Source organism: Benincasa hispida, chromosome 12 (genome assembly GCF_027475165.1).
Source record: "Benincasa hispida cultivar pf3 chromosome 12, pf3_genome.v1.1, whole genome shotgun sequence".
NCBI lineage: Eukaryota > Viridiplantae > Streptophyta > Magnoliopsida > Cucurbitales > Cucurbitaceae > Benincasa > Benincasa hispida.
This window is the reverse complement of record NC_143489.1, coordinates 31,221,700-31,241,606: the sequence shown is the minus strand read 5'-3', so window position 1 is coordinate 31,241,606 and position 19,907 is coordinate 31,221,700. Positions and strand designations below refer to the sequence as shown.

Sequence of the window (19,907 nt, the reverse complement as noted above, 5' to 3'; positions counted from 1 at the left end):
CATAATCAATACCAGGTCTTTGTAAAAAACCTTGTGCAACTAGTCTTCCTTTATATCTTGTGACCTCATTATTTTCATTTTTTTTCCTCACAAATACCCATTTGTATCCCACGGGTTTGACACCTTCTGGTGTTTGGACTATTGGTCCAAAAACCTGACGTTTTGAAAGTAAGTTTAATTCTGCCTCGAATGCTTATTTCCACTGAAGCCAATCTTTTCTATGTCAACATTCTTCAACATATTTTGGTTCAAAATCATCATTTTTAGATATAATATCAAAAGCAACATTATATGCAAAAATGTTGTCAATAACTACATAAGTTCGATTCCATATTTTTCTTGTCATAACATAGTTTTTTGAAATCTCATTATTATCTTTATGTATTTCACCTTCCTCACTAGTCATGTCATGAATTTCTTTATGGATATGTTGTTACGTTTGATGCGGTTAACCTAAACTACACTAGACAAACTATGCGTTGAACTAATTATGCGTACAACTGTAGTTAATCATGCACTGATCACAAGTTTTCTTACAGATTGCCAAGTATAAACAACCTACAAGTTTCTCGGTGTGATTCGATGTCAAACTCAGGGATTTTTACTGTGAATGTTTGGAAAGTACGTGCATACAACAAGAACTAAAATAATTGTAAGAATCAAAGCTCATGCAATTAAAGAAATTATGTGATTAAATTACCTAAACAGGCAAATAAATCTCCGAGTTTAATTATGAGAAACTTATGTAGACAGTAGCTTTAATGTGTGTAAAGAAATGTATAGAGAAGCAGAGTTTGAGGGAAAGTCAATACCACATCCCTAAGTTTAGTTCCAAGGTTAATCCTAGCTTGCATCATCCGTTCATTGCACACCTCTCGACGACCAGCTACATTTGCCATATTTCTATGATGCATGAATGATGTTGTGTTGAGCATAAGGTTATTTCTATCTCTAGAAACGCTTCTTATTTTGCTTAGTGAGATCCACAACTACTTGCCCTCTCAGGCAGTTGGTTATAGCTATTTGATCCAATGATTGATCATAGCCAAGTATTTAAATTTTCAGACATTGAGCAAACATGATTAACTCTTAGAGACTAAACTTAGTTCATAGCATTAAACTCCCTCCTCACCCTGTTGAGATTAGTTACTCATGATGAATAAGAGAAAAGTAAAAGTAAAGAGAGAGGAGATCATGGAAGTAGACATGATGATATAAAAATAAGAATAGACTTGTTATTTACAAAAGTGAATAATCTCTTAGTCTCAAATGCAATATAATAGTAAAATATTATAAGGGAGTAAGGGAAAGGGCAGTTGTCAGCAATTTCTTGCTTCCAACAAGTGTAATGTTGAGGCTGCTGGGGAAAAAATGATAGTGTGGAGTGGAGAAGGTCCTCTCAAGCTCTTACTCCGGTGAAGCTCTGATTATAAGTCGGGGTGGAGTTGGAAGTGGAAGCTCTCAAAAGTACTCTTTAATTCAATCTTTGCTTGTGGTGCAAGTCGCGTGCCTAAGGACGTTCTCAAGTAAAATCTCGACTTGTCAACCCCTTTTCCATGGGTCTCAAGGCTCTACTTATAGAGCCATGTGCTGAAAATTGTTGAGATTCTTGCTCTGATTAACCGTCATCTCTGACGTGGTAGGTGAACATGTCAATATTGCAATCATGGTCAACATTCTAAACTTTTCGGCAGAAGATCTGCTGGCACAAGGTCAGAGATCCCAAGACATGTGACCAAATATTTTCTCATCGGGTAAAAGCTCGGCGCATGTGATCAGATCCTACAATCAACTGTAAAATATATACTTTGGCGCAATTTAACTCATGATATACAGTCAGTGGAAATTTTTTGTGTACTTCAGCACAAGTATATTATTTAACATGAATTCCTAGTATAATCCATGCATATTTGCTTATATCACCTCATTATTCTAAATAAATTCTACAATAACTTGCATTTCTACAAGTTATCACACCCCCAAATCTAGAATAATGTTTGTCCTTAAGCATATCTTATACTAAGGAAATTCTAACTTACTCTACACCTTAAGGTTGTGCTAACTAGCTTCTCAAATTGTTTTTCACCTGCACTCCTTTTTCAAGCTACATTCTTCTCTTGAGCTTGGTCGCTTCTTTAAGGAAATATTTTTTTAATTTGAATCTGACAAATCTTCACTCAAAAACCTTTTTCTCATTTCAAACACTATCGTATCCATTTTTTTCTTTGTAATGTGTTTAATTTGAAAAGAAAAGCAATTTTAACACTTTGAGGTTACTTATTTGGATTACCGCAAGGCGTTGAACTTGGTTACGCCCTTCATTTTGGCTTGCCCCACAGGTATCATGCAAACATCCAACTACAATTGCATGCCAAGTTCAACTCAACTCTTATCTTGACCAAGTTTAACTTTTGCCAGACATTGGAGTTGTGTTTATTAAAAGCTATTACATTGCACTGATCCTGGTTGCCTACCTTGGTTTTGGCTTACCTACATGGGTGTCATGTGAAGTATCCAACTACGAGCAAGTTCCTTTCACAACTTAAACTTTTATCGGGTTGAGAGGTTGGTTTTTCCCTTGCGCTGATAGTGGAGTTCATTATTTTTTTTTTCAAAAGTAAAATTATATATGTAATCACAATATGTAAGTTAAATGCATCTGCTCAGACCTCTCCCACCAATTGTTTTAGAGTAGCAAGGTCCTCATTATTTAGAAAAAAAAAAAAAAAAACAAAATTACTCGAAAATTTTGAAAAAGAGGATTGAGTAGAGGCTTGTGTGCATAAAAATTAAGACTGTCAAACAATGAAGAAACTACTAAGATTGAGAGAAGTATGCAACTCTTAGTGAGTGAACTAGTGAAGTACATAAGTACCATCACGACTGCAAATTTATTAACACGCAAAAAGATATAGAGCAAGATGAATTTCAAAAGGATAAGCCATGAAAAATAACAAGGCAATAATAGATACAAGCAGAACAATGAGTGCAAATAATCATAGAATCCATGTTATATATAAATATTGTGCACTAAATTACAAAATTTAAGTACAGAACTGGTTGATATAAGCAGAAGAAATAAAACATACAGAAAATCAACTTCCAAAACAACACCCCTAAATTTACTGTTACATCAAGGGGCCATCATGACTATGCTCAGAAGCAGGGGGAGGATCATCATAGAAATGAAAAGGGTTGTGGAGATGGACTGGGACAGTGGGACCATGGAGGTAAGAAGTTAGAAAATTAAAGTATTCATGGTTCTGCTGAGTCTGAAGGGTTAAGATTTGCTGCATAATGGAGACATCTCGCTGCAGAGAGTTAATGGACTATTGCAAAGGCCATAGTTGATAATTGAGTTCGGTGCGAATGAAGTCCTTTAATTCCTCGATGTTGATGACTGGGCCAAGTGGAGGTGGTGAGAGAATGCTGTGAGGGGAATGGTGCGGCGAGATGTTCAAATCCTCATAGCTTTAGTTTGGTACTAGTTGGATGGGTCAGTGTCGAAATCGAGTTGATCATCAAATTTATCCAAAAGATGCGATGAATGAGAGGTTTCTCTAAGATTGATTGGGGCAGACTTCTTCTGTGAACGTGAGTTTCTTTATTGCTCAATAGAAGATTGGTCTTATTGATCAGCGGAAGGGGGAAGTAGGCTTAAAGAGTCAGGAAAGGGCGAGAGTAGAGGTAAAAGGTCTTGAGGCGCAAGGGTTTGAAGCGGCAATAGAGTGTGAAAGTTGTATGAAAAATTTTGGTATTTAGGGCTAATTCTGGCCACTTCCTCGACTTTGGCCTTAGATCTTCGGTGTTTGGCTGGAAGAGGATGAAGATCATTTAAGTCAATGAGGACTAGGCGCTTGGGAACTTTGGCAAGCTTAAGGCAAAACAGGGAGTCTTTTAACAAATAGCACAATGTCTTATCAGTGATAATCCCATTTACCCTTGCCAATGGCTCTTCTTTAACACCAAAGCCTATGCACAGGCACAAGATTTTAATGGTTCGTGGAAAGAAGAATTGTCCTCTGGGCTTGCCGAACATTCCCCATATTTGCGGTACTAGAAGGCGCCCAATGTCGATAGGGATGCCTCTTACGATGTAGTAGGTAGCCATCAGGCGATCCCTTGATACTATTTTATCATGCGTTGTGGGGATCAACCACGTCTCTTAACCAAATAAACGCATAACCTCTTTTCTGGAAGTAATCTGTTAGAAGCCAAAGTTCGGACGCCGTTTAGAGAGATCTTCCACATAGAGTTAGGTTTGACAAAAATCCTTAATGCATCATCCATATGCACAGTTTGGCGCATGTATCAACTTGTTGCTCGACGTATGAGGATTTCCTTGCAACTTGAATAACTCGTTGATATCATTGGCGCTGAACGAAACACGATGACCAGACACAGTCACCACATCATCCTCATTGTGTAGGCTACCCTTGTAACAGACACATATAACGTTAGGCATAACTATGAAGGGGTTCTGGCAGAAGTCCTCCCATCACAGCTCTGCGATGATGATAATGATGTAGTCAGGTAATGGTGATGACATTCGGAATAACCCCATTTTTAGCAACATGTCATCGTCTTCCTTTTCCATCATCTTCTTTACTTTTTCTTTGTCAGAAGATGACTCGATCATCTTTTCCTTGCCCTTTGCCTAGGCTTTTAAGTCTCATGGGTGCTCATCAACTATGTGCCCAACTTGCTGCTTCCCTTTTTCCTTTTCTTTTTACTCTTTCTCCCACCGAGCTTTTTCAATTTTCTTCACCTTCCTTCGACGAAGAACTTGCTCCTTCCTTTGCGCCTTTTTTTCTTCGTCTTTTTCTCTCTTCTTCTTCCTTATCTTCCATCTCTCTAATTAACTCCTCAGTGATTGTCTCAATGTGTTTGTCTTCTTCTTTCTTTCTCCGCAATGCTTCTTCTGTCATCACATTTTTGCGACAGACCTCTTTCTCATGCAGCTTCTTTGCTAAGTCTCTGGAGGTGATAATTAGGTGGGATTTTTCCATCATCTCCACCTTTCTTTCCTTCTCCTTCTCTTTCTCATGTTTTTCCCATTTTATGCGCTCAACTAACCGTGCATGGGTTCCATAGAAGATCTAGTTGCGGTGACCTCATGACCGGTCACTTGTTTATCTGTGTTGGGCTCAACAGTCTCTTCTTCTTCTTCTCTTCTTCCTAGCCTTTGTATGAGAGGCTTATGCACATCATCCTCGTCTTCATCATTAAAATGACAATCAACAAATTGTACAATAAATACATCACCCGTGAGGGGTTCAAGATATTTAATAATTGATGGGGAGTCATATTCAACATATATTCCTAACCTCCTTTGAGAACCCATCTTAGAGTTGGATTTTATGTTCTAAAACTCGTGGTTTGTAAACATTTAAACTTATTCTGAAAATTCAATAAGTTGTTATTGAATATATGAATTGCTTATTTCGTTTTAGAAATAAATCCAATAAACTAAAAGATCCATGACTATTACATGAGTACCTGAGCTTTATGTGGAGACATAAAAGTGGATCAGGTTTGAGTAAATAGTCAAAATGATCTATAGTATATGAATGAGGTTAGGTGCCTTATTCTGGTAACAGTATTGGATGCGACCCACTCTGTAGTTGTTACAAGAAGTTATAAAGTGCTATAGACAATGTGATCTTAATTTGTACATGTTATGACATAAGGAGTAGGAGCGTACTATGCAATAGGTTTGTACAAGATCGGACCACAAAATTAGTCACTCTTAATTTATAACGTTGTTTAATGTTTAAGACTGACTGTTTCAAAGCGATGACCTAGGTAACTTGACCTTCATCCTGAGCTAACTATGAACTCTCTGTTTATTCGAGATTATCCTTAGATTTTCATAGGTGAGAGTTGCCTCAATAGCGCTGGCTCAATAAACCTCCATTTCAGGGGTAAGAACGAGTAGATAGTTGAGGACATAGGATGCAAGATGGAATTCACTCCTACTCGCTTTCAGGATAGTAGAGAGGTTGTTCCCTTAAGTGTTGACTCTGGGTCTTGAACAAGGGGCTCTATCCTCTCATTGGCCTGAGAGGGACTCGGTTTGTTGATCGAATCACAAACCAATTGTTCATTAGAGGATCAGTGGGATTTAAGAAACAACAGGTAATCTCGGGAGTAAAACAAACTTTTGACCCAACCGTTATTACAAACAACCTGTGAAGGGTTAACTTACTAATCATGGTTATATCGAGTGGATATAATACATCTACGGTGAGGGGAGTGCAACTATGGGCTTTAGTGGAGTGACCCATTAGTTAACGAATGTGGATTAATTCGATGTAAAGAGTTTAGCCAATTAATCTCGGATTGTTGGAGCCCATGATCTATAGGTCCATGAGGTCCCCCTACTAGCTTATAAATGGATTAGCCTTAGAGTAGTGTGATAAGTTAATTTGAAACATTTAAATTAGAATTAAGGGAATTAGTAATTTTATGTGATATAGTTACGCGTTTAATCTTGGAATTAAACGGAATTGGTGAATCAATTAATATTTAAATACGATTTAAATATTAAATTCATGAATAGGGATTCATGATGGTGGATTTTGTGTTAAAATTAGTTTAATATTTGATATTAAATTAATTAGAATTAATTAAATTATTTAATTAATTATTATTATTAATTTTATTAGAAAAATTAATTAATGAATTAATTTTGTAAAATTAATAAAGTTCTCAATTTTGAAAAACCAAAATTGATTTTGGAAATCAATTTGAAATTGAAAAACATGAAAATGGAAAAGTGGGAGATTTCCACTTACTACATTTAGTAGCTCATTCAATTCCCATCAAATTCTTGATTCATTCTTTCAAGCATGAGATGCTCTTCATGCAGCTACCTATTTTGCATGATGGTCTTGCAATAAATAGAGGAGATTAGGTTGAGCATCGAGCATGCAAATTGAAGCACTTGAAAGGTTTTTGCTGAAGAACTTAAGGTTGAAGAAGTTGTTCTTCAATGGTGCATCAGTGAGCTTGTTCTCCAAATTTCCTTTATTCGAATTTATTTTGAGTCCCATAACTCAATCTAAGGCTCTATGAGAATAGTAGGGAAGATCTTGAGGTGGTTCACAAGTAGATTTAGAGAAGACTTACAACTGAATTCGAGATTCAAGTTGTTTTACAAAGGTATGTCTTGAAACCCTCTTATTAGTTTATGAGTATGCTTTATTTATAGTCAAAAGTAATGAATTAGAATGCTTATTGATCATTGTTGCTTCCGCTGCATGCTGATATCCTCTAACACTTAGTACATTGTGGTGGAGCAATTGGAAAATATACTGCACTTCCAAAAATTCTCAGATGGAAAATATCTGGCTCGTGACTATAAGCTAATTGTAATGGTGAGTATTTATGATAAGTTACCAACCTAATGCGTACTAGTGACACTACATGCAAAATAGCATGTCCCCGTACAGATGTAGGAAGCTTAGTTCTCATAAACAATGGTTTTGCAATTAACTGTGAACGTTTTATAAATGATTATGTTAAACCATTTATTGTATGAACATGAGCTACAGAATGTTCAACACTTATCCCAATTGACATACAATAATTATCAAAAGCTTGGGATGTAGATTCACCATCATTATCAAGACAAATGGTCTTAATTGTATAATTAGGAAATTGTGCTTTTAACTTAATTATTTGAGCAAGTAATCTTACGAATGCAAGATTTCGACTTGATAATAAGCACACGTGTGATCATCTGCTGGATGCCTCTATTAATATCATAAAATATCTCAATGGTCTACTTGGTGAGTTAATAGGTCTACAAATATCACCATGGATTCGTTCTAAGAATGCAGATGGTTCAATCCCCACTTTGACTGGTGATGGTCTAATGATTAATTTGCCTTGAGAGTAAGTATCACATGATAATTTATTAGATTGCAGAATCTTCTGGCTCTTCAATGGATGTCTATTTGAATTCTTAATAATTCTTCTCATCATTATAAACCCTAGATGACCTAATATATCAATCCAATTTATAAATATGTCTGAATTCATGAACTTCAAGTTTGTTGTTGCATATGTTTCAATTACTCGTATATGAGTATAATATAATTTAGAAGATAAAGCAGACAACTTTTCTAGTATACGTTTTTCATATGAGACAGTAGATGTGTATTAAAGATACTTCATATTATTTTTTTTATCAGTCTCAATATGATAGCCATTGCAACGTATATCTTTAAAACTAAGTAGATTTCTCTTTGATTGACTAAAGAACAATGCATCGTTAATTGTAAATTTTGTTCCTTTAGGTAAAACAATATTTGCTTTTCCAAATCCTTCAATCAGGTTTGCAAAACTTGATATTGTATTTACTTTTGCTTTCAGCATTGTCAAGTTTGAAAAGTATTTTTTTACTTATAAGTATTGTATGTGTAGTTGCACTGTCTTCCAAATATAGATCTCATTTGCTCATTTTTTAATCACCTAACATATGAAAAACAACACTTGGAATACAAAATTTAACATCTACTAAGAGAAAAAAAACATGAAGATGGATAAAAAACAACATTAAGTTCATATATTTTCAACTGTGGCGGTGCCAATCTTCTCTTCAGGAGATTCAAAGAAGTCTGTCACATCCAAATTTGTCGTATGGGATAAGTCAAATATGTCATTATCCTGGTATGAAAAATTTGCTTCCACATTTTTCTCTTTTTCCTTCAGGGATGCTTGATAAAGATCAATTAAGTCTTTTGACGTACGATAGGTACGTGACCAATGGTCGGTCATTCCGCATCGGAAACATTTATTTTCAACACTTTTTGAACTCTTATCTTGTGGAGCTTTTTCTTTATGATCATCATTTTGTGTGGTTCTTTTGAAATTCGAATGATTAGAACGACCACCACGAAAATAATAATTATTTCTTTCTCTATCACGGTCATGAGCTTGATCTCGACCACGATTATTATTAAAATTCACAGCATTCACTTCAAGGAATGGTGTTGTCCCGGTTGGTCGAGATTCATGATTTTTCATTAATAACTCATTATTTTGTCCAACCAAGAGAAGACATCAAATTAGTTTAAAATATTGTTTAAAACATTTCGTTCGATATTGCTGCTATAAGAGCATATTCGAGAAATGAAATGTAGAAATGTCTTCTCTAACATATCAACATCAGTAATTTTCTCTCCGTATAACAACAATTTTGAACTTATTTTAAATCATGTGGAGTTGTAATCACTTACTAATTTGAAATCTTGTAATCTTAGGTACATCCACTCATAACGAGCTTTAGAAAGAATAACTGTTTTCTAATGATCATATTTTTATGGCATCTAGGTGTGTTTTGGCATCAAACACTAATAACAAATACTTATTACCATTAGTGTCAAATGCTTCAAATTCCAATTTATAGTATTTTTCATAGTAACACTATTACAAAATATTATATTTATATTAGAAATTTAACATATATCGAATATATAAAACAACATTTAGTTTATTAATTATAACGAAGAGAGAAAAATCAACATTCCTTTAAGACCTACCTTCAGCGAGGGAAATGAAAGAAGCTCGTGTTGATAACGTATTGTAAAATTGGGAAGCACAACGAAACACGGATATGGAGAAAATATAAGATAACAATAAATAAATATAATAATCATATATAATATAAATAAATAACGAAAGAATATAAAAATATAAATAAATAACTTAAAGAAAATAAAGAAAATAAGAAAATTATGAAATTATGAAATTTTCTCTAATTTCTTTCCAAAAAGTTGGGATTTCTCACCAATCTTCACCACCTTACAAAATCCACAAAATGACTATTATTTATAGGAGAATTAGCGAGCATGAGGTGAAATTAGTTAGACACTAAGGGAGTGTTTGGGGGCAAAGATTATCATAAGATTATAATAAACACATTTTGCTACAGTAAATACTATTTCAAAACCCTCATTAGCTATAGACCGTAAACGCTATTTCAAAACCCTCATTTGCTACAGTATTTAATATTTGCTATAGGTTTTACTATTTTACATTTATCATTTTTTTTATTCTTTGCTACAGTGTTTACTATTTCCTTCTCAAACTAAAATAGTTTGCATCTTAAACACATACTATTATAGCTAAAATAATCTACACCCTAAACACGAACTATTGAAATCCAACTATAATAACCAACTCTTCACTCCAAATATCCCCTAAGAATGTGTACTCTCATAAGACATATGGACTACATGTTTAAAGACAAGTGGAATAGTAGGAGAATATCATTTGATATCTTAGAACACCAAGCTTTCGCACCAATGAACATCATTATTATTATAATATTTATAATAAAAACCACCCTAAAAAAATAATAATTATCTAAAATTTTTAAGAAAATAAAAAATAAAAAATATTACCTTACAAAGAAGAATTCAAACACACGGATCCACACCACAATACGTTAGATAATGAGATCCTTCGTGGATCTAATCAGACCATCCAAAAATTAAAAAAAAAAAAAAAAAAAAAACTATAAATTAGGACGTTGAAATATTTATTAATTAAAAATGTTATTCTTATTTCTTAATAACAATAAACAATACGTAGATAAGACATAGGGACTTTGGTTTTTTTTTCTTTCCTATTATTAAAAGAAAAAAAAAACTGTGATAAGTTGTAGCTGTGAAGTGGTTGAAAAAAATTGATGCGAACATAGAAAAATAGTTAGAGAATTTTTTTAGATAAAAAAAATGTCAAATTAAATATTTATAGAGATGGATAGACTTTTATATTGCTATAAGATACTAATATACTTTTATCCCCTTCTATTAATCTCTATAAAAAATAATAATAATAATAATTTTTTTATTATTTTTGGTAAATAATTTTTTTAATTTTTAATTTTAAAAGTATTTCCAAATGAAAATAAAAAAGAATATTATTATTTTTTATTTTGACAGAATTTGGAAGACAGCCAAGCATTATCTTCCCCATTGAAACAACCTCCAGGCTTTTGCCCTAGAATTACTCCTTTACTGTTTTCAAATTTTCAGAGTTGGACCCCACGCGTCATTTTCCTTTTTTCAAACTAATCCTTTTCTCTCTCATCTTTATTCATTTCTTTAACGCCTTTCCTTTTCTCTTTCATTCCCTTTTTTTCCTCTCTCTTTTTATTATTTTTCTTCCCTAAACCATCTCCGTCTCCGCCGCTTTATCCTCCCTCCAACCCCTTGTCTGAAAAAAACCCAAAGAAATCTTGGAGAAATATCACTGTTCGTAAAGGAAACTCAAAAGGGTTTTAATCCAATGCAGACTTTACGGATTGTTTTCTCAATGTGATTCTTTAAGACCCTACAATTCTGGGTGCCCGTTCTTTCTTTCAATTTTACGACGGAGCGAGAGATTTTCTGTTCTTACTTACCCCTTTGTTTGTTTCTTGGCTTCTTGAAAGATATTGAAAAATGAGGGAACCCCATTTGGGTTTTGGGGTTTTCCTCTTGGTTTTCCCCTTGTTTCTGCAGTTTCCGGGGTTCTCTGTATTTGCTCAGACGGCCGGCGGTGGCGGTGATGGGTCAGTGATGAATCTCTTGAAGAATAGCATTGCAGCTCCGAGTTCTCTTGGATGGACTGGTTCAGATTACTGTCAATGGAAGCATGTTAAGTGCGATTCTCAGAACCGAGTTGTTAAAATCCAAATTGGGAATCAAAACCTCAAGGGATCACTTCCGACGGAACTCTCCAGCCTCTCGGCGTTAGTGCAATTAGAAGTACAGAGCAATCAGCTTGGTGGGCCGTTCCCTAATCTTGCTGATTCTCTGCAGATACTTCTAGCGCATGATAATCTTTTTACTTCCATGCCGGATGATTTCTTCGTGAAGAAGTCGACTCTGCAAACGATTGTTATCGACAACAATCCCTTCTCGGCGTGGCAAATTCCTGATAACATTCGAGACGCATCTGGGTTACAGGAATTATCGGCTAATCGTGTTAATATAACCGGTAAAATCCCTGAAGTTTTCGATGGTGCAACGTTTCCGACTCTTAGGAACTTGCATTTAGCGGGTAATTTTCTTGAAGGTGGATTACCAGAAAGCCTTGCAGGTTCTTCGATTCAGTCGCTTTGGTTGAATGGACAACAGAGTAGCTCTAAGTTAAACGGTTCAATCGATATATTGCAAAATATGACTAATCTACAGGAGATTTGGTTGCATCTGAACCAGTTTTCAGGTCCTTTGCCGGATTTCTCTAACCTTCAAGGATTAGTGCACTTGAGTTTGAGGGATAATCAGCTTACGGGTATTGTTCCTTTGTCCTTGGTAAATTTGAAATCCCTCATGGTTGTGAATTTGACGAATAATATGCTTCAAGGACCAACTCCTGTTTTTAGTCCTAATGTTAAGTTGGATATGAGACCAGCATCGAACAAATTTTGCTTGGATTCTCCAGGTAAACCATGTGATCCCCGCGTGAATGCTTTGTTATCGGTTGCACAGTCAATGGGTTTTCCCACCGTCTTTGCTCAAGGCTGGGAAGGGAACAATCCTTGTGAGAATTTCAAAGGTGTTGAATGTACTGGCAACCCTGGAAACATAACTATAATTAACTTCAAGAATATGGGTCTTGCGGGATCTATTTCTTCTAGCTTTTCTTTGCTTACATCTGTACAAAAGTTGTTTCTATCTAACAATTTTCTATCTGGCACAATACCAAACGAACTTGTGACCATGCCTAGTCTTATAGAATTAGATGTCTCCAATAACAGGCTTCACGGAAAAATCCCAGCCTTCAGGAAAAATGTGATTGTGCACACTGCGGGGAACCCGGATATCGGGAAAGATACTGCCAGTGCTCCCATACCAGGTTCTCCCACTGGGAAATCGCCCTCCGATGGATCAGGTGACATATCTGATAATGGTGTGAAGAAAAGTAATACTGGAGTGGTGGTTGGTTCAATAATTGGTGTTATTATTGGTCTCCTTGTTGTTGGGATTGTGATTTTCTTTTTGTACAAGAGAAAGAAGAGACATGGTAGTAGAGTGCAGAGTCCAAATACAGTGGTGGTACATCCTAGTCATTCTGGGGATCAAAATTCGGTGAAGATTACGATTACGGAGACTAGAGCCGATGGGAGTGCACCCGAAACCAGCAGAGTTCCTATTGCTGGACCTAGCGATGTACATGTGGTTGAGGCAGGGAACCTGGTTATCTCGATTCAAGTTTTAAGGAATGTGACAAATAATTTTAGCCCCGAAAATATATTGGGGAAAGGGGGTTTTGGAACTGTTTACAAGGGAGAATTACACGATGGTACAAACATTGCTGTGAAGAGAATGGAGTCTGGAGTCATAGGTGGGAAGGGTTTGAATGAATTCAAGGCTGAGATTGCAGTTCTTACTAAGGTTCGTCATAGAAATTTGGTTGCGCTTCTTGGGTATTGCTTGGATGGGAATGAGAGACTTCTCGTTTACGAATACATGCCTCAGGGGACGTTTAGTAGGTTTCTATTTCACTGGAAGGAAGAAGGGATTAAACCCCTTGAATGGAAAAGAAGGTTGATTGTTGTCTTGGATGTGGCCAGGGGTGTTGAGTATTTGCATAGTTTAGCACATCAAAGTTTTATCCATCGTGATCTTAAACCATCAAACATTCTTCTCGGAGATGATATGCGGGCTAAAGTAGCTGACTTTGGGTTGGTTCGTCTTGCTCCTGAAGGGAAAGCATCAATTGAAACAAGACTTGCAGGAACATTTGGTTATCTTGCCCCTGAATATGCAGGTATACACTCTACTCTTGTCCTTTTTTGCTATGAAACTCCAAGTTGCAAGTTAATGACATGTTGAGGAAAGAACCAAGTTACATTTTATACCAAACATTTGCTTCATTCTATTTATTGTTCCTCTCAAATTTATATTTTGGACAAGAAGTGTTTGATGGATGTTTATCATGAATGTAGTTAAGTAGAATACTTAGATGCATTTATTGTGATAGATCAAGTTGCGGAACCTGTTTGTTCACCTACCAATAGCCTTTTATTAACCAACACTTTTTGTTGATGTATACTAACATTCTATTCTACATAAATGGCTGATGGAGCAGTTACTGGACGAGTTACGACCAAGGTCGACGTTTATAGCTTTGGGGTGATTCTCATGGAGATGATATCTGGTAGAAAAGCAATCGATGAGAGCCAGCCAGAAGAAAGCTTGCACCTTGTATCATGGTTCCGCAGAATGCACATTAACAAGGACACTTTCTCAAAGGCCATAGACCCTTCAATTGACGTTGATGAGGAGACCTTTAGCAGCATCAACACAGTTGCAGATTTGGCTGGCCATTGCTGTGCAAGGGAGCCATACCAGCGGCCCGATATGAGTCATGCAGTCAACGTACTTTCATCTCTAGTCGATGTCTGGAAGCCTACAGAACCAGACTCTGAAGAGAATTTGGGAATTGATCTTGAGCTTTCATTACCACAGGCCCTTAGGAAATGGCAGGCATTTGAAGGAAATAGCAATATCGACGCGTCGTCCTCTTCGTCATCATTCCTTGCCAGTGGAGACAATACACAAACCAGCATACCGAACCGGCCATCTGGTTTTGCAGATTCATTTACCTCTGTCGATGCACGGTGAGCGATAGAGGAACTCGAGTTTCTGATTGCTCTTTAGGTGTTCTATGATGTTTATTCTTTAGCCCCTCTAATCTTTGCTGCTTCTTTTACTTTAATCCTCAAAGTTAAACCTTGTGTAAGGCCTGTGATATTTTCTCTCCCTGTGTTTTTGGATACTTCTGTCATCCATCTATAAAGTTTTGGATACTTCTGTCATCCATCTATAAAGTTTTAGAGAAAGAAGTTCCTTAGTCTTTATTAACACAATATTGAGAACCCTTTCCTTTCAGCTCATTATTTTGACAGCATTCTCTAACTTTAGAAGAAATGGGGAAAAGAGGACCAACTTTATCCTAGTAGTTTTCAGTATATCCGCACCATATTTGTTATGTTTCATATTTGGCCCTTCGATGTACTTCTTCACATTGTATTTCAATGTTTCCAATGAAAATTTGGAACTTGAAAAGAACACAAATCACCCATTTTTGTTTATTTATTGTTCATCAATAGGTGCAAATATGAAAAATCTTGGGTTTAGGTTAAAAAAAAAGTACTTTAGAATATTACTTTGGTTAGTGGATTATGTGCGTACCTCCAAATTGATTCATTTTAGTCATTGTACTTTGAATAACAAAATATTTCGAAAGTACATCTTATCAAAAAAGAAATAAAACTAAAGGAATGAAGTAGTATTTCAATAAAAGAAAGAAGGTACAAATCTAGAGAAATGTTGAGGTCTTGATTTATGAAATAAAAATATCAATGAGAAAATCAATAAATTATTTCATTGAATATTTTTGAAAATATTGTAAAACAAAAAACAAAAAATATATATTCAAATTAATGATAAACATTTTATCTTTTAACACCAATTAACATGTTCATTATTTATAATATAAATATTTTGTTGTTTATTTTTTTAGTATATATTCAGGATGTGCCCATTTTTATGTATTCTCGATAATTTAATGGGATGTATAAAGATAGGTGTTATCGACACAATTGAAATCATATATTTTTTTGAATACAATAGAAATATAAATTTACGATTCTGGAACATACAAATATGAAAATATCATGAATCGTTCCGAAGCATCCGTGTAGGAGATTTGTGTCGAATGAAATATGGAAGAAATTAGTTTGGCAGATGGGATGAGTGAGTGGGCCCACCGACCTGAAATTTCCAATGTCTTTTGTCCAAACAGTGTCGTAATCCTAGAAAATTAATTAACAACAAAATATCCCCAAAATAGGGGGGTAAGACAATTTTTTTAAAAAATAAAATAAATATCGAGGCGCCAGCTCAGCAGTATCAGGGAAGCGGCCAATGAGCAATCGTCCACGGTTTGTCTATTACGTTACGTCACAGTCCTTTCACAAAAGGACACGTGGCAAATCAAATGAGTGGGGCTTATCTGTCATTTAGCTGTGGAATTGACTAGGACTCATTGGTAAAACCCATTCCAGGAATTTTTTCTTCTGACCAATGTGTCTCCGAATTTGTTCAAATTTATCTATTTATGTTAAAAAATAAAATAATGTTTCTTTTTTGGGTAATTCCTTCTTGCGTAAGATTGGATTGCTTGGTCAAGATGAGCTGTAATTAAAACCATTTTAAATTTCTTTTCTTCCATTGAATTTAGAAAATAAAAAATTTTGAGTTAAAATATCATTCTCATCCATACTTTTTAAGATTTATTTAATTTTAGTCTATATAGAACATGTTTGGATCATAGTATTGAATTTTACGTTTTTATGGGTTTGATCTCGACATGAAGAGTTAATCAATATTTTTATTCTATCGTAAAAAATTCACAAAATATAATAATTGAACAACAAAATATCACTAATGTAAATATAATATAAATAGTAGATATGTTAATTTGTTTAGAAATCATAAAATGTTTATTTACTAATTTAAAATTATCTTTTGAATTTTTTGTTTTTATAAAAGTCGAAATTTTATCGATATTTTCATCGAAAATTTTCATAAAATTAAGATCTCGATATTTTTGTCAACGTTAATATTTTAAGCATTGGCTTGGATTGACTATTTTTTTTTTTTTTATGGAAAGTCATTTTTGTTTAAATTTTTTTTTTAATAAAATGGTTTAAAATACACTGTGAAAGTATTTCAAAAACTATTTTGAATGGTTGTCAAACACTTTGATTTTTTTTTCAAAATGACTAATTTTCAAAATTAAACACTTAAAAAGTTAAAGCAAATACGTTCGTACTTTCAAGCGTTCAATCTTAGTCTCTCACTTTTAATATAATTTTAGTTTGTCAAAATTAATTTTTATCTAAATTGATCAAAACAATAATAATATTTTTTATGCAAAGAAATATGATATGTAAATATATTTCAAAATTTATAGCGAAAATGCTTATAAGTAACAATACGTTAATGAAAAAATCAATAATAAACAAGGAAATACTAAATTTAAGATTTTTTAAAAATGTATGGACTAAAATTCGATATTTAAAAATATCATAACTAAAATTAAACAAATTAAAATGATATTTTAGCCAAAAATTTTGGAATATCGTTTAGTACTCTAAGTTTGAATATTAAAATCTGCTCACTTCTTTTATTCTAAAATTTGTATGCTTAAGTTCAAAATTTCTATAATTTTTTTTCTCATTAATATATAATATTATTTGATTTATGGGTATAACTTTTTCAAAAAAAAATTAAATGTTTGCCATGTTTAGAGATTGATAGTCATGTTAAATATAAATAAATATATAAACAATCATATCAAAGAATTTTTCCTAATGAAAATTCTGCCCATCTTATTTTATTTATGTATATTGCAAATATTCTGTAATTCTTTGTTAGGTTTCAATTTTATTTTGTTAATTCATGTTTATTCCACTTTTTTTTTCTATAGCTTTTCAAGAGGTATCTAATAGAAACACACGTTTATATTTTTAATTAATAATAAAATTAAATACCATTAAGTTTGGGATAAATAGAATAACTAATATAAGTTTGAAAAAAAATAAATAATCTAATATGTAATTTAACGATGTCCATTTGAGTTTGGAGCAATCAAAATCCGCTATGGTTATCTTATGACATGATCAGTTAGCAGAATCAAATTGGACCATGGCCATATAATAATCTAAGATATTCCAGTTAGATTGGATCATGTCTATATGATAACATATGATAATCCTATCAAATTAAGCCTTCTATATATGATGACATAAGTTGATCTAATTAGATTAGACACCATATCTATTTGATAATACAAGTTAATCCCATCAAATTGCATCAAGTATATTTGATGACAAAAGTTGGTCAATTAGATTCTGTGAGGTTCACAAAGTTAATCTAATTTTAATTTCAAATCATCATAAGAGAAAAAAATTCAAAAGAAGACTCTAGACTCTAAATATTTTTTGAAGATCGAAAACTTGGGAGATTAGAAGATAACGAGAACTAAAAACATTAAGACATCAATAATTGACCTGATTTTAGTAAACAATCGAAAGCAGAAGATTCAATCTTGAGAACAAGTTGTTTTACATTGAACCAAACCTACATTTAGAATGAAAAAACAATGAAGAGAAACATAGTAGAAATGATAATACACTCAAATATAAATTAAATCAGTTTCATTTTTCACATTTTTGTTTTTAAATCACATGTGAACACTGTATTAGTCCATCCATTTCAATGTCGAAGCATCCATGGATTAGATTAGGTTGAATTGGGTTGGATTGAAACACTTTTTAGACTCAACCTAATTATTTGGGTTGCAGGTTTTTTCAACCCAAACAACTCTTATTAAATAATGAACTCAACCCAATCCAATCATAAAACATTTTGGTTGGGTTAGTTCAGGATACTCGGTTGTTCATTAATTTTTTTGTTTTAAAAATAAGTAAAACATTAATATGAAAAAATTTATTTAATTATTTTTGTATATTGATTTAAGATTAACAATTCAATTTCAATTTATATTATGAAAATTTTATTTCTAAATTGTTAAAAAAAATTATTTTAAAGAGTTGTCAGAGAACAAATTGTTCAAAAAAATGAAATTAAAAAAATTAAAATTGATTTATGTAATTTAAAAATAAATCTTTTAAAATTAATAATAAATTCGAGTTGGTTTAAGTTAGTTTGTGTTATTTAAGGTGAACTCATGAACAAAACAACCCATACAATTTTCATTTATTTGAATCTAACCAAACTCAACTTAACCCAAACGAGTTAATAACCCAACCCAAATCATATGAGTTGGGTTGATCGGATTTTTCGGATCATCAAATTTTTTTAACACCCCTAATCTTCAGTTATTTGATATATAGTTGATTTGACTTTGAACATATATATATTACCATGTCATCATTGACATGTATTAAATCATATAGAATTAGCTAAAGTAACTATCGCTGTTGAGGTAAATATAGATAATTCATACGTATACCAAGTTGAACTACAAAGATGATTTGGGAGGAAAATATTAATTCACCGATGGGGATGATTCATCTCCTTGTCAACCCACCTCTTCCTAACGACGAGTCCAATGAACGTCCCAATGGACTGACTCAAATAGACAAAGGGATCAAGACAATAATTATGTGCATGAAGGTGATACCTACACACCAAACCAAAAATCTAATCATGGTGTATTATACTAAATAAAACAGAATGTAAATGATATATGTAGTTATAATATTTAAAACTTTAAGGACTAAGAAAATGTTATATGCATTCAAGGATAAAAATATTTTGGAACAAAAAAAAAAAAAAAAATTAAACCCTTCCCTTTTATTGTTGTATCCCTAATGTGGCATAGAAGTTATATCCCAACAAGAAACTTAATAGTTGACTGCCTCTACAAATAGCACTTAATATTATTGCCTTTTAGGATCATAATACCATTTTTTATGATTTCTCTATATGTGTTTTCCGATAAGATGAACATCGAGGACACATGTGATAATTATCCTGCTGACCATTATTTGGCTCTTAAATTGAATTTACTCCCTATCAATTTTGGGAGTTGAAATTTATATAGATTGGTTTTGTTAGGTGAAATTTATTTATCTCAAACTACATTTGATAAACCTCCAAGTTATATAACTACAAATTATTTTTTCAAAAACAAACCTATCCCTCTTTAAACTTTCATATTTATGTCAAAAAAAAGGTTTTTAAACTAGTCAACCCGAACATAGTTCAATTGACTTACTAATGTGTTAGTAACCACGTGGTTTATGGTTTGAACCCTCTTACCTCAAATGTATTAAAAGAAAAGTTCTTAAACTAAAAATAAAAAAGTCA

General features: G+C 33.4%; 1 protein-coding gene across 1 annotated transcript; it reads left to right on the top strand.

Moving 5' to 3' along the window:
• Nucleotides 1-11,027: 11,027 nt before the first annotated feature.
• On the top strand, nucleotides 11,028-14,867 carry LOC120067057 (receptor protein kinase TMK1-like). The gene is made up of 2 exons (XM_039018437.2): nucleotides 11,028-13,770; nucleotides 14,092-14,867. Exons 1-2 carry the CDS (start codon nucleotides 11,457-11,459, stop codon nucleotides 14,625-14,627), a joined length of 2,850 nt encoding a protein of 949 aa, XP_038874365.1. The 5' UTR covers nucleotides 11,028-11,456; the 3' UTR covers nucleotides 14,628-14,867.
• The last annotated feature ends 5,040 nt before the right edge of the window (nucleotides 14,868-19,907 follow it).

Bases quoted from the DNA above. Each gene is read 5' to 3' on its own strand.
- LOC120067057 (XM_039018437.2), top strand. From the start codon at position 11,457: ATGAGGGAACCCCATTTGGGTTTTGGGGTTTTCCTCTTGGTTTTCCCC. The intron at 13,771-14,091 runs GTATACACTCTA...CTGATGGAGCAG, and splicing joins TCTTGCCCCTGAATATGCAG to TTACTGGACGAGTTACGACC.